Source organism: Parasteatoda tepidariorum, chromosome 4, assembly GCF_982258835.1.
Source record: "Parasteatoda tepidariorum strain Cologne lab strain chromosome 4, Ptep-v5.0, whole genome shotgun sequence".
Lineage (NCBI taxonomy): Eukaryota > Metazoa > Arthropoda > Arachnida > Araneae > Theridiidae > Parasteatoda > Parasteatoda tepidariorum.
Window position 1 is genome coordinate 64426927 of NC_141758.1, and position 13956 is coordinate 64440882.

Consider the following 13956-nt stretch of genomic DNA (forward strand, 5'->3'; position numbering starts at 1 on the left):
ATGAGTACCATGTGCTAACGTTATCCATCATCAAATACATGACTTTCGTGCTATTGAATTGAAAGCTTCCAGATCGCCCATATGATCACGGAAATATTCGAAAAACGCTAAAGCGTAGCTTACAGAAAATTAATATTTGTTTATTTTGACATTCTTAAGTGATTAATAGCAGATTTCATGTAAGTGTATCGATTTGTCTTGGTCATTTCGAACGGGAAAGTTTAAATTGTGTGCTACGTTCGCTTTTGATACATACTGAAATCACGTTCGTTGTATCACCACGCACGTGCTTTTTTTTCATTTTTAATTTTTTTTTTTCAAATTTTGTAACGAAATGATAGTGAATAACTTATACAGAATATTTTTTTTTGCTGGTAGACGTTTATAAATTAAAGACAACTGGCTGTCATGAAAATTTAAAAAAAAGAAACTAAATTGTTAAAATATAATATTTTTTCGTTAAATAGTACCCGTTAACATCGTAAAAATAAATTCGTACCATTTTCTTTATGGAGAAAGAGGTTGGAAACGGGGGAGTAATATGTTTTTAATCATCTTTATTTGACCAGAAGAAAATAAATGATTGTTATTTAATCAGCGGGATTTTTAGAAATACGTAAAATACAGAGAATCCACTCAATTGGAATAGGAAAAAGTAACGGGAGGTATTTTATAATTTCTTTTCCAATGAAATTAGGGAAGTATATTTTGACCATCAGAATTTTCTGAAATGTATGTTAATAAGTTTCTGCCCATGTAGATAAAATTTTTATTTACTTCCTTGATTAGTTTAAGTTTAAAGAAATTTAAAACAACAAATATTATTTCATAAATTTAAAAAAAAAATCCATAATTTGGCAGTTTTACAGCACTAAATTATCCATTAAAATATGTGTTGCACAGTTTTATTCCTTTAACTGAGTAAAAAAAAATTCTAAATGAGTTCTTAATTAACAAGTGCTATTTTTCTTAATCTAATAAAGAGATTTTTTTATTTTTCATTTTTCTTTAAAACCAATTAAACGTTGATGCTGAGAAAATTCCATTGTGCAATCCGAAGTAATTAACGCTAGAGAACAAAGTTAGAAAAAAATTTATATACTTCGCTTCAGATTAATTTAGCTGTTGATACTCAGAGACGTAAATCGGTTGTTTATCGGGTGGTTTGTCCGAATACGTTGATTTTATTACTTAAAATAATGAATAAGAAAATCGAAACAGGTATATTATAGGCGCCTTGTCGTCAAAATTAATTTTAAATAAAATCATTTTCAATTTTCTGATCATTTCACTTAGAATTGTTTGAGTTAGATTAGAATACAAAATATGAATTTAATGTATTGTGTACAATTTAAATTATTTTTTGGTACAATTTTTGGTACAATTTGGTACAATTGTACTCGTTAACAGCTTCGAAGTTGTAATTCAGGATAAAAACATTTTTAGAATAACTTCGGACCCTTGTGGTTATCCTTAAAATATGCATTATGACCAATGGAATAAAAACCTTAGATTAATATTTCCTTGGATCTCTTTTTGCATGGAATAACAGCAAATATCACAAGAGCATCGATTCTGCATGAAATATAGAGAATTTATGTTCAGAGAATGTCATGTATGCATTCTTATTCCATGCACCAATGGAACTAACACCCTAGATTAATATTTTCTTGGATCTCTTTCTGCATGAATAGCAGTCAGTATCGTGAAGGCATCGATTCTACGAGCAATAAAGAGAATTTATGTTCAGAAAATGCCATGCATGCATTCTTATTTCATGCACCAACGGAATTAACACCCTAGATTAATATTTCCTTGGATCTCTTTTCGCATGAATAACAGCCAATATCGTGAAGGCATCGATTCTACGAGCAATAGAGATAATTTATGTTCCGAGAATGCCATGCATGTATTCTTACTCCATGCACCAATGGAATAAAAGCCTTAGATTAATAATTTTTGGATATCTTTCTACATGAATAAGAGCCAAAATCGGTGAGGGAATCGATTCTACGAGCAATAGAGTGAATTTGTGTTCAGAGAATGCCATGCACTAACTACACAGACTTTAAGATCCTATAAATTAGATAGAAGATTAGTTTAATGTCCGATGTGCCTTTCCAATATTTATCAAACATTTTCATTGAGTTAAGATATGGTTGCTAGGAGGATGCTGGAAAGCAGATTGATGTTCATTGAGCCAATTTAGTACGTTTCTAACCAATATACTGGTGCATTATCATTGAGCAAAAATGTAATATTCTAGGATGGAATTATTCAGGTATTGCATGGATTTTTATTTACACTTGAGAAATACCAAGATACCAGTTCCATACAAGCAGAACGTATTTTCTATCATGATATCCAAATAAACATTTTTACTGTGAGAACAAGGCTTTTAAGATTCTATGATTCCAACTCCCAAGATTCTAATTCATTGACTAGTGGGCTTATATATGATATATTGGCAACCGCAATCCATCGAAAATGCTTCAATACATTTAGTTAACACTAAGGGTTTAGACTGAGTTTGTTAGCTAAGTGTTAACACTAAGTGTTTAGTATAATGAATTTTTATACACTGCTATTCGTGAGCTGAAGATACACAACCTTGAAACACAACATGAGTTTCAAAGCTGTAATTCGAATAAAAAATTTTTTGGAATAACTTAGAACATTTTCTATTGACCTCTAAGTAGGACTCAAAGTCAACGATTTTTTTATTTTGTTACACTTAGTGCTATTTTTTCTTATAATAGGAGCCAAAATGTATCTTTAATTTGGCATTCAATTAAAGGACATTAAAACCTGAAGCATTTTGTCAACTGACAAAGCTGTTAAACTTCATAGTAAAGACGCTCATACACTCTTTAACATTGCATTCAATATTCATCCTAAGGACAACAAGCATTTAAAACAACTCATTTCGAATTCATTTTACTATTAATTTATGTTGCCATTTATATTATTTAGCACCAATTTAAAAATAGGATTCTTTTGTACTTACAAAAACAGAACTATTTTTGCCTGCACTAATATGAAACCATTCTTTTCAATGGGGAAAAAAGTGCATACACATAAAAATTTATTAGATTAAATAAAAAAAATAAAAATTATCATGTTTATTAATGTGCATTAAGTAAAATTTTAAATCAATTTACGATCTTTCACGATTTAGTTTGTAAGGTTATACTGACCCTCTCCCTTACAAGGATTGGATAAAGCTCCATCATTGTTTCTTTACTCGTTTTTATGATAATTCCTTATTTTTACGATCTTAGTCAAAAAATAAACACCCCATTCAGAAAGCACTTAAAATTTCTGCTAGTCTTTTAATACCACTGTATAAATTGCTCTGGTATTTTTCATAATTCAGATATCGTATTATTGGGAAGAGATACGTTTTCTTTTACGACAAAGGCAGCTTATTCCGCCATATTTGCCCACAATTAATACTTTTTTATAATCTGAAATTTCTTGGTACGATGTATGTAATTATCTACTTTTTTAAAGTTTAGAATGATTCTGAAGCTACCCAATTATTTGTCGCAGTTTTTGTTCGTAATAAAAATATTTTACTGTTTATCTGAATACTTCGTTTGTACAGGCTGAACTAAAGAAGGAAGTAAAAAACGTGAATCAAATTGGGATATTTTCTGAATCACGTTAAATAACATTTAAAAATAAGCGAGTTTTGCAGAATAATAGTTAAGACGTGACCCATTTTTATCTATTTGAAAAATTAACCATTCATATTTTTTATGCTTGGTCGGTGTTTTTTCTCACTTCCGTATCATTCCCTTATTACTTGCATGGAAAAAAAAGCGTCCTACTATGTCAAACATTAAATTATGTGTCATGTTATTTTTAAATAAATAGAAAGCGCACAAGATATTTCAAAACCGTTTCATATTTGGTTTTTAATTAGTAACAGCAACTACTTGGAAGAAGTTATTTTCAAATTAATAGTCCCGTCAGTCAAAATATATTTTAAGTCAACTAGAATATTGAATATTGATATCTCTCATTACAGAACAGCTTTTAAAATTGTATTTCACTCATAGCTTTAACGTGCTACTTAAAATTATCTCTGACAATCAAACTTCTCGACAAACAGCACGTAACAGCACATTTCAGCTGTTAATGTGCAACAAATACGCGTTACAAATATCTGTTCACAAGGTATAATTAATTTTTATCTGTTATTTATTTTCCACTGTACTGTTTCTTTCGAATCTGTAACTATATTCAGAACAGCTGTTTGTAACAGATACACTTCTCAATTGTGACTGGAATGTTTTTAAGTTACAACAGCATTTTTTATTGCCTGAAATGAAACTGAGGAACAGATACGATACCACCAATGTTTTTATTGAGTAAATAAAGTATGGCCGAGAAGAGATTTGTTTCTAACTTGAAAATTAATTCGTATTACGAACAGCTTTTAACAGTTACGTAACACATTAAAATGTGCGTATAGAACGCTAGTTTCTTATAATATTTCGTGTACACATTCTTCATGCATTGGTAAAATTAATTCGAATATGTAAAAAGTTGAGGAGTTAAATTTTTTTTAATGACGTGATTGACGGAAGATTTTGGTTTTTACATTTTAATTCACCCTGAAGGCTGATTTTAGAAGGCTCTGTAGTCGCATGAAATGACGGTTCCTTACAAATAATCTTTTTTCATAACTACTCTGAGTTGGCTTCAGTTACTTATGGCTTTTAGGTCAAGTTTAGCCTAACTTTAGCCTGTTAGAACACTGTTCAATCTGAAAATGGCGCAAAACGTCAATATGGAGAAGTGCCACAGTTTTGAGAAAATGAAAAGCATTTGTGGTCTATTTTTTAACAATTAAAAACGTACTCCAATGCTGCATTATTTAGGCTCGCAAAAAATTGCCAAAAATGCGAATGAGGCATTAATTAATAATTTTCATCTAAGTGGGAAAATGTCGAAAAATTGGTGACTTTTAAAAAAGTGAAATAACTTTTAGAATATTTCAGTTATTTGTCTGTTCTAAAGACCAGATAATTCTTCGTGGCAAGATGGCCCATCTAGTTTAAAATCATAACTTTGCTTCAAGTCTAAGGCATTCGAACTATGGCTTTTTTATTTTCCCTGTCAAAAGTGCTTTGAGAAACTATGTTAAAAGCAAAGCTTTACTTTCGGAACAGGTGCAATGCCGTAACAGATCCAAAATATCAGTTCAGTTAAAACACTAAGTAACTCTCGCTTGGACCAAACATGGATAGCAGTCAAGTTCAGTATTCCGCGATGCATTTTGGGATTGCGTGCCACTAAGTGGGTAAGAAAACGGCCTGCATTAGGCTTTGTGTTACTTTCCAATTACGTGACAACGACGTATAAAACAATGAAGAGAAAGAAAAAGAAAAATGCATAATTGTGTGGAGTTAGTTGAAAGCAAGAAATATCTCGACCTTGCGACCTCGAGACAATGTTTATTATTTCACATTAAGTAACCCGCGGGGGATTGTTTTCCCCCACTTTCTAGATTCGGTGGGGGAAAGTCCGCGTAAAAAAGGTGAATTTTCGAATTTATTAGCTTTACCGATTCCGATATGACGATCGCATGAGAGTTTAATCCCTTCATGGGGAATAAAAATTAATTTGTATTTTTTAAGAGAATGTTTTTGTGAATGTTATTGGAGTTGAACTGAGAATACGGTCTTATTTATGATTTCGCTGAGATCAATTTTAGGAGGGTCAAATCTTCTTGTACTGTTGTTTCAAGGGCTTAAAGTTTTACTATGTAGCGAATATCTAACCTTAAGTGAAATCAGAGTTACGTATTCGAATAATAGGACTACTATTTAAGACTTCATATAATAATAAAGAACTGCATGATTAAGAAGATACATATCAACTTACATACCGGAAAACGTGTTTAAAGAGTAATATGGCGTCTGTTACAAGTGTATAAAGTTTAAAAAAAAATTTTTTTTTTCTTTGAAAAAAAAAAAACTTTATTTAGTTTTATACTTTTTTATTTATTTTTTAAAAGCGTAAGAAGTAATTAGAACACAAAAATGTTTATTTTTTTCCCTTTTAAAATTTTTTAACTTATTTGACGTAGAACTTTTTTAACATATTTTTCATACTTTTTTATTGTTTTGTATTTATTTAGGTCCAGTTATGTAAAAAATATTATATTTAGCATTTTAATATTTTATTATTATGAAATACAGCATAAAACATTGATGACTTTCTTTGCGTTAATCCTCCTAACACAGCTCACTTTCAAACAGTAATTTTTCAAATTTGCATTTAGTTGCAGATATTTTGATCTGAGAGAAATTGTTATTCATCATTGAAATTTATTTAATTTACAAAAATAATTATTCATAAATTTTCCAATATGAATAAAAAAATGTTTTTGTCAGACTACTTTTTTTTGGATTTTATATTTTAATACAAATATAACTCCAATAATTTAATATATTTTTTTTATTAACTATTGGGCTGTTTTTTATAGTTAGAAATTGTACAAGTACCCAATCAATTGTCAATAGCAACATGAGTGAATAGGAAAAATGCATTGTTGCCATTAGTAACCAAAAGACTAAAACTGATGAATTATTGGCAAGCAATTGATCTTGTTCAGCCTCAAAGGTCGAACTACTCTATTCTAGTTTTAAAAAAAATGGTTGATTGTATTATGATAACTTAATTGAAAATTCTCATGACTACTCAAAAAAAGAAAATCCTGTTTGCGCAAAAGGGATGCTTTTTCGCTGAATTTTGTATAATTCAACCCCAAAATTCCGAATTAAGAAAAAAAAATTTCTATTCATAATCAATAAATTATGAGCTGCCTAAAATTTCTTTAAAAAAAAAACTTTGTGGAATCTACATAAAGACCAGGATGGCATACATTTTTTACGAGATAAGCTTTAAAATATAGGCAATTTGCAACTCCTATTACCCCAAACTCTTCCGCAAATACCTCCAGAAACAATCTACCTGTCTACAAAGAGAAATGGGTCTAGTGTCGTCTAAGGACTAATAGTAACCTCAAGTTGGACTTATCGTTAAATTATGATAACTTAATTTAGATTTCATAAAAAAAAACTCATAATTCCTCAAAACATCATGTTTTGCTTAAAGGAGGTGTTCTTTCGTTGAATTTTGTCTAATTTAACCCCATAATTTCTAAAAAAGGAGATATTTTTCGATCAATTTTTCTTAATCTAACCCCATAATTGTGAATAAAAGATTTATTTTTATTACTGTTTAATATTTTTCTATTCATAATTAATAATAGAATCAATTACGTAAGACCTGAAATTTCTTTTTTAACAAAAATAAGCTCTATGTAAGGTATTTAACTACATTCAGACCAGGATGGCAAAAATGCATTTTTTACGAAATAAGCTTTAAAATATGAGCAATCTGCAACTCCTATTACCCTATAAACTCTTTCGCAAATACCTCCAGAAACAATCTACTTGTCTGGTGTCTGATAATGACTAATAGTAACCTCAAGTAGGAGTTATCGTTAAATTATGATAACTTAATTTAGATTTCATAAAAAAAACCTCATAATTCCTCAAAACATCATGTTTTGCGTAAAGGAGGTGTTTTTTGCTGAATTTTGTCTAATTAAACCTCATAATTTCTTAAAAAAGCCGATGTTTTTTCGATCAATTTTTCTTAATTTAAGCCCATAGTTGCAAATTAAAAAAAATTTATTACTGTTTTTTTCCTGTTCATAATTAATAATAAAATCAATTACGTAAGACCTGAAATTTCTTTTTTTAACAAAAATAAGCTCTATGTAAGATATTTGACTACATTCAGTCCAGGATGGCAAAACTACCTTTTTTACGAAATAATCTTTAAAAGATAGGCGATTTGCAACTTCTGATACCCTACACTTTTTCACAAACACCTCCAGTAACAACCTACCTTTCTGCAAGGAGAGGTGGGTCTGATATCTGACAATGACTAATAGTAACCTCAAGTTGGATAATCATTGTTGTAATAACAACAGCGCCGATCGACAAAGAAGAAGCTCTATTAACATCGCTCTACCTCCAATAATCCTTCATTTAAGAGTCTGATAGAATGCTCCTAGCCAACAATTTTGTCGATGGAAAACAAAATGAGGTTTTGTTTTATTCTTTATATTCGCCCATTTCTCTAGAAGCTCGTAATAATGCGATAAAGATCTAAATAAATAATAAAACACATATTTGATCGAGAGTTATCAATCTTTTAAGCGAAATGCGTTCGTAAAGTAATCATAATTATTCGACTTGGATATTGACAAGGAGAGAGATAAGGGGTATTAAGTTATTTTTGTTAAGAAAAAAATGGTACAAGTTGACTATATTAAACGCCAAAAACAAAAGGAGATCGTTTAGTATCGGTCATCATCGCTCACGATAACGATTAATTGAAAATTTGTTTTCGTTCGTAAACATGCATAATAAACTTTTATAGGAGAGGCGTGATTTAAATTTTTATAAAATTTAAAGTCAATAAGCATGAAAATATTCGGCTTTTAAATATAATGAATATCGGGATTCAATTAATACGCAGCATCAAAACGATTTTTTTCTTCGAAAAAATGTGAAGTTAATTTGTTTTGACTACGACTCCTTAAGTTTATATAGATTAAATTTGCATAAATAAGGAGGAGTGCCGATAAATTTTGTTATTTTAAAATTCTAATTTGTTCATTCAGTTGCGCTTTAAAGACGTTTTGTTTTATAACAAAAACTTTTTCAATTTTAATTATAATTATTATTTAGTAAAATGTTTTTGTTTTATTCTATTGCTATACACAATATAAATTCGTATTTGATCATATAATTGAGGTTTTTTCTTAAAACAAAAACATTTTCTATTTCCTTCTATTTTAATTAATATTAATATTTGGTAAAATGTGATTTGAGTCGATTGTTATACACAATATTAATTCTAATTCGTTCATTGAGTTGCGATTTCGCTTTAAAGCAAAACCTTTTTCTACTTTAATTAATATTAATATTTGATAAAATGCGATTTGATTTTATTGCTATATTTCATTGAACTAGTGGGCTGCGCCCCCTGCTCGCTAACGCTCGCCACCCCCCGAAAATTACTTCGCAATCTTATATGGTTTGCTTCGCAAACCAAGCTCGCTTCTAACTTAGGTACATTGCAAATGCACAAAATTCTAAGAATTCAAAACAATCATTCAAATCCATGTAACAATTTTTTTTTTTTAAAAATTACATCTTTTTAGTAAATACTAAGTCATTAAAATAAATTTGAATTCAAATAAATGACATGCAATTCGTTAAACCTATTAGAAATGTGCTATAGTATAAAATCTTACGATAAAATTTCTAAAACTGATATCTCTTTAAAAAGGGTTAAAACTTTGGCTTTCATATTCAAGTCTATTAAAAATTGAAATAAGTGAATTGCAATGGAAAAATCTGCATAAACAAATAAATTCTTGTAAAACAAATACGACAAAGACTACTCGCTTCTGCCTAGCTTATGCTCTCTCTGGCTATTTCAGTTTCCGTTTTTAAAAGCGCTATATGTTGAGCCATCTCAGCTAGATTTGGCATGTGACATTTTTAGCGGCAATCAATGGTCGATTTTCTAGCGTTGCCATTCGGGGAGTTGTAATGAGGCTTTTTTTTGTCGCCGTGTAAGAGAAATATATATATATAGATTGCTGTTCTGTTGGAATAAAAAAGCTTTTTCTGATTTTGGTTTATTGAAATTTGGTAAAATGCGATTTAATTCTATTGCTATACACAATATAATTCTAATATGTTCATAGAATTGCGTTTTTGTTTCAAAGCAAAAACTTTTCTACCTTAACTAATATTATTATTTGGTGAACTACGATTTGATTCGATTGCTTAGGCAATATTAATTCAAAATCTTTCATTGAATTGTGGTTTTGTTTCAGAACAAAAACCTTTTTTTACTTTATTATTAATATTATTTGTAAAATTTTCGATTCAAAAGCAATAAAAAATATATAATATTAATAATTATGTTTAATCGCTCATTTACAAGTTGTTTGTTTTTGAAATTTCTTTTTCCTTTTCAACACTACGTAAAATAGTATGGCCGAAACTATTTGAATATGGTAGTTTTGGACATACTATTTGTGCAATTTTCGCATCTGGCTCTATGGAAACACTAAAAAGCTCACCACTTTTTACCACAGTGACTTGGTAATGATTTTGGTAAAATTTAAATAAAATATAGTTTTATAATTTGCATTAATATTTTGGTAAACTTGGTAAAATTTGACAACTTTATCATGATACCTTAGAGTATGGCATAAAAATAATTTATTCCGTTAAATTTACCTCTTAGTTATATTTTTTTAAACTAAATTTCAGGTAATAAGATTTATAATTTTGAGATCCAAAATTTTCGGTAAACCGTTACCATATAATTGCAAAATTACCAAATGAGTGTTTTAAATACCGTGTATTTGGGTTTCATTAACTAGAATTATATATATATATATATATATATATATATATATATATATATATATATATATATATATATATATATATATATATATATATATATATATATATATATATATATATATATATATATATATATATATTTTTTTTTTTTTTTTTTTTTTTTTTTTTTTTTTTTTTTTGCTAAGAATGTCTTTAACAGTAATTTTACCAGAATTTTTTCTGCGTATGCATTTATGAAAATCACATACGCACAAACCTGTGCCTTGAATAATAGTCATTGCAATATTTTTCTTTTAGATTAAAAGTTATACTATTTTGTTTCCTAAGTCTGCTTACGTACGATGCGGAAAGAAAAAAACTCTACCGATTTTCTGAACTTAGGAAGCTTTAATGGATCATGTATTTTGGATTGAGGTTATTTCACATATTTTAAAGGTTAAGAATACAAATCTGTTAAGAGATTGTAAATTTATTCCGAGGAAGTACGTTTTTGAGTCCGTTTTTTAATTTAAAATATCGTCTGCACAGCACAAATTAATAAGAACATTAATGATGTGTGAATTATTAAGATTGCGTTTATAGTTCGTGAAAATTCGATAATTGAACAAAAGTTATTGAAGTTATCGTTTATTTTCTGCAGTGTACACCAATGAATTTACAGCTTTACTTAAATGTGTTTTCATGCTGTTTCACAAAGTTATTCGTTGCATAAAACTCTTATTATAATCGCTATTATACAACTGCTGCAAAAGCAGTTAACACGTTGAATGCCATTAGGGTCACCGGTGACGGGGCTGAGTTTGTTTGCAGCGCCACGGGAGTCACCGGTGACCGGAGAAGCCAAGATTACTAGAAACACATAATTTGAGTAAATTTTTAATTTTTTAATATTATTATCGTTACTAAAATGGTTTGAAGAAATTAATGCAATATAGAACACACAAAAATGGTTTTATTTATATACACAAAAATGCCAACTTGCTCCGGACAGCGAATAAATATTTTCAAGTGGTAGTTTATTAATTCTGATTCTCGGTTCAATAAATTCAATTTAGTAGATTTTTATCCACCACTATTTCTAGTCTTATATAATTCACCACTTTTTTCAGATATGTCATGCTAAACCTTTTAAAAACTAGCAAAATCTGTCTAATATTTGCAAATTTAGTTTGTAGTTATTTACCATTTGGCCAGACGGACAAGCCATGTAAAATTAGCGTGGCATTCAACGTGTCAATTGAAAATCTCCAAATCTTCTTTTTTTTTTTTCTTTTTTTTTTATTCTTTATGTATCAATTCATTTTGTATGACAAAGTATTACACTTCGATTTTCTAAACATGATACACCTTAAAATGCTAACTTTTATCCAAGTGGTATTAATTTTATAATTTTATTTTCATTTAATTTATACACCTTCTGCTAACAAATACAGCCAGTGGGAAATTTGAGTTACATCACGTTGAGAGTACAAAGCCTGCGGTTTACTACAATTATATTCCGCTCGTAATTGGCATAATCACGCCAGGTCGAAACATTACTTCTCTGAGGTCTGCACTGACAACCAGTCATCAATCATTGTAATTTGTCTTTGGAACATATCAGAGTTCCGAGAACTTTTCAATAATCCTTTTCCAACTAAGTACTGAAGAAAAATGCCCACACGCTATGTAAAATACAGTTTGTAATATCACTTGCATAAGTAGGAAATATAAATAACAAAATGGTGACAGACAGGTATTTCTGGGGGATTTCCTTTTACTTGAACAGAATAATGAACTGTTGAAATTTGAATTTTGGTGAAGATTTTCTCATTTTTCTTTATAATTATCATAGAATAACAGTTAGAAATTAAAATTTAAAAAAAATTAAAAAATTGGAATAAAATTTCAAAGCCTATTGCAATTACAACGATACGATTTATTACAACTATATTGTGCGCGTAATTAGCATAATTACTCGAAGTCAAAACATTACTTCTTTGCCGTTTCTATAAATTTTAGTTAGACAGTAATAAATTGTTATCATTTTTTTTTTAAATTTTTCATTAGTGTTTTGTAGCATTTCTTTTACTTATTTCTTATTTTCCTGTATAATTGATGTAAAACAGCAATTAAAAAATAAAAAAAAGTTTTTTTTAAAAATATATTATTAAATTAATACGTTGCAGGTACAAATTAAAATAAAATAAATTTTAAAAATTGGAATAAATTTTCAAGAGCTGTTGCAATTATAGCAATACGATTTATTACAACTATATTATGCACGCAATTAGCATAATTACTCAAAGTTAAAACTTTACTTCCCTGTTGTTTCTATACATTTTAGTTAGACAGTACAATAAGTAGTCATTGCTTTTTTTTTTTTTTAATTTTTCATTAGCGTTTTGCAGCATTTTTTTTACTAATTTTTTATTTTCCTGTATAATTGATATAAAATAGCAATTAAAAAAATTAAAAAAAGTTTTTTTTTTAAAAAAAAAAATATTATTAAATTTTACGTTGTAGGTATAAATTAAAATAAAATAAATTTTAAAAATTTGAATAAATTTTCAAAAGCTGTTGCTATTATAGCAATAAGATTTATTGCAACTATATTATGCACGTAATTAGCATAATTACTCAAAGTTAAAACTTTACTTCTCTGCTGTTTCTACAAATTTCAGTTAGACAGTACATTGGATTATTATTATTTTTTTTAAAATTTTCTTTAGTATTTTGCAGCATTTCTTTTTACTGATTTCTTATTTCCCTGTATAATTGATGTAAAATAGCAATTAAAAGAAATTTTAAATAAATTATTATTAAATTTATACGTTGTAGATATGTACAAGAAAATTATTATTTTATTTGTATGCTGTATATATTTAATACATTTAATATATATTTGTCCTCAAGAAAATTATTTTAGAAATTAAAAAAAAATTAATTTCAGATTTTGTATTAATTAAACACAGTTAATTTTTATCCTTTCAAATTGGCATTTATCAAAAAATCTAATTTTGTTTAGCTATCAATAAACATTTTCGCTTCAACGTGCCTCAAATTAACATTCATTTAAAACAAAAAAAAAAAAAAAATGTAAAAAAGAACATATTAAATTTTTTTAATCTCCATTACCTGCAAAGAATCATCGATAGTTCCTTTTCTTCGCCTCCACACCCACTTTCTCAGAAGCATAAAATAAATATACAGCGAAATAAAGGTGCGGTGATGTATAGCCTATACCTCGCCCCCTTTGTTCCAGCAATAGTAAGGAAGCGTGCGAAAAATTCCACTTACCTATAGGAGAAAAAAAAATCTAATGAGTAAAGGGGGAAACAAAAAAATAACAACAGTAAACAAACAAAGTCAATGAAAAATCGTAAGTAAACAATCAAGAGCTATATATCAAAATATTAGGCTATAGGCTATTATAGAACGGTAGCGATACCTATGCAGTTCAACAACTAGTAGGCGATCACTATTTTTTTTCCTT

The 13956-nt window shown here is 28.5% G+C and overlaps 1 protein-coding gene across 3 annotated transcripts in view; it reads right to left on the reverse strand.

The window, feature by feature from the left end:
- The window catches only part of LOC107438641 (uncharacterized), a 583728-nt gene that overhangs the window by 319535 nt on the left and 250237 nt on the right, over window positions 1-13956 (reverse strand). The window contains exon 1 of one of the 3 annotated variants that reach the window (XM_071182378.1): window positions 13599-13627. The exons of the other annotated variants lie outside the window; for them this stretch is intronic. Coding sequence (XP_071038479.1) covers window positions 13599-13612 — 14 coding nt within the window. The 5' untranslated portion in view covers window positions 13613-13627. Of the gene's footprint in view, window positions 1-13598; window positions 13628-13956 lie in introns of those variants that run through there. 3 annotated transcript variants of the gene reach the window in all.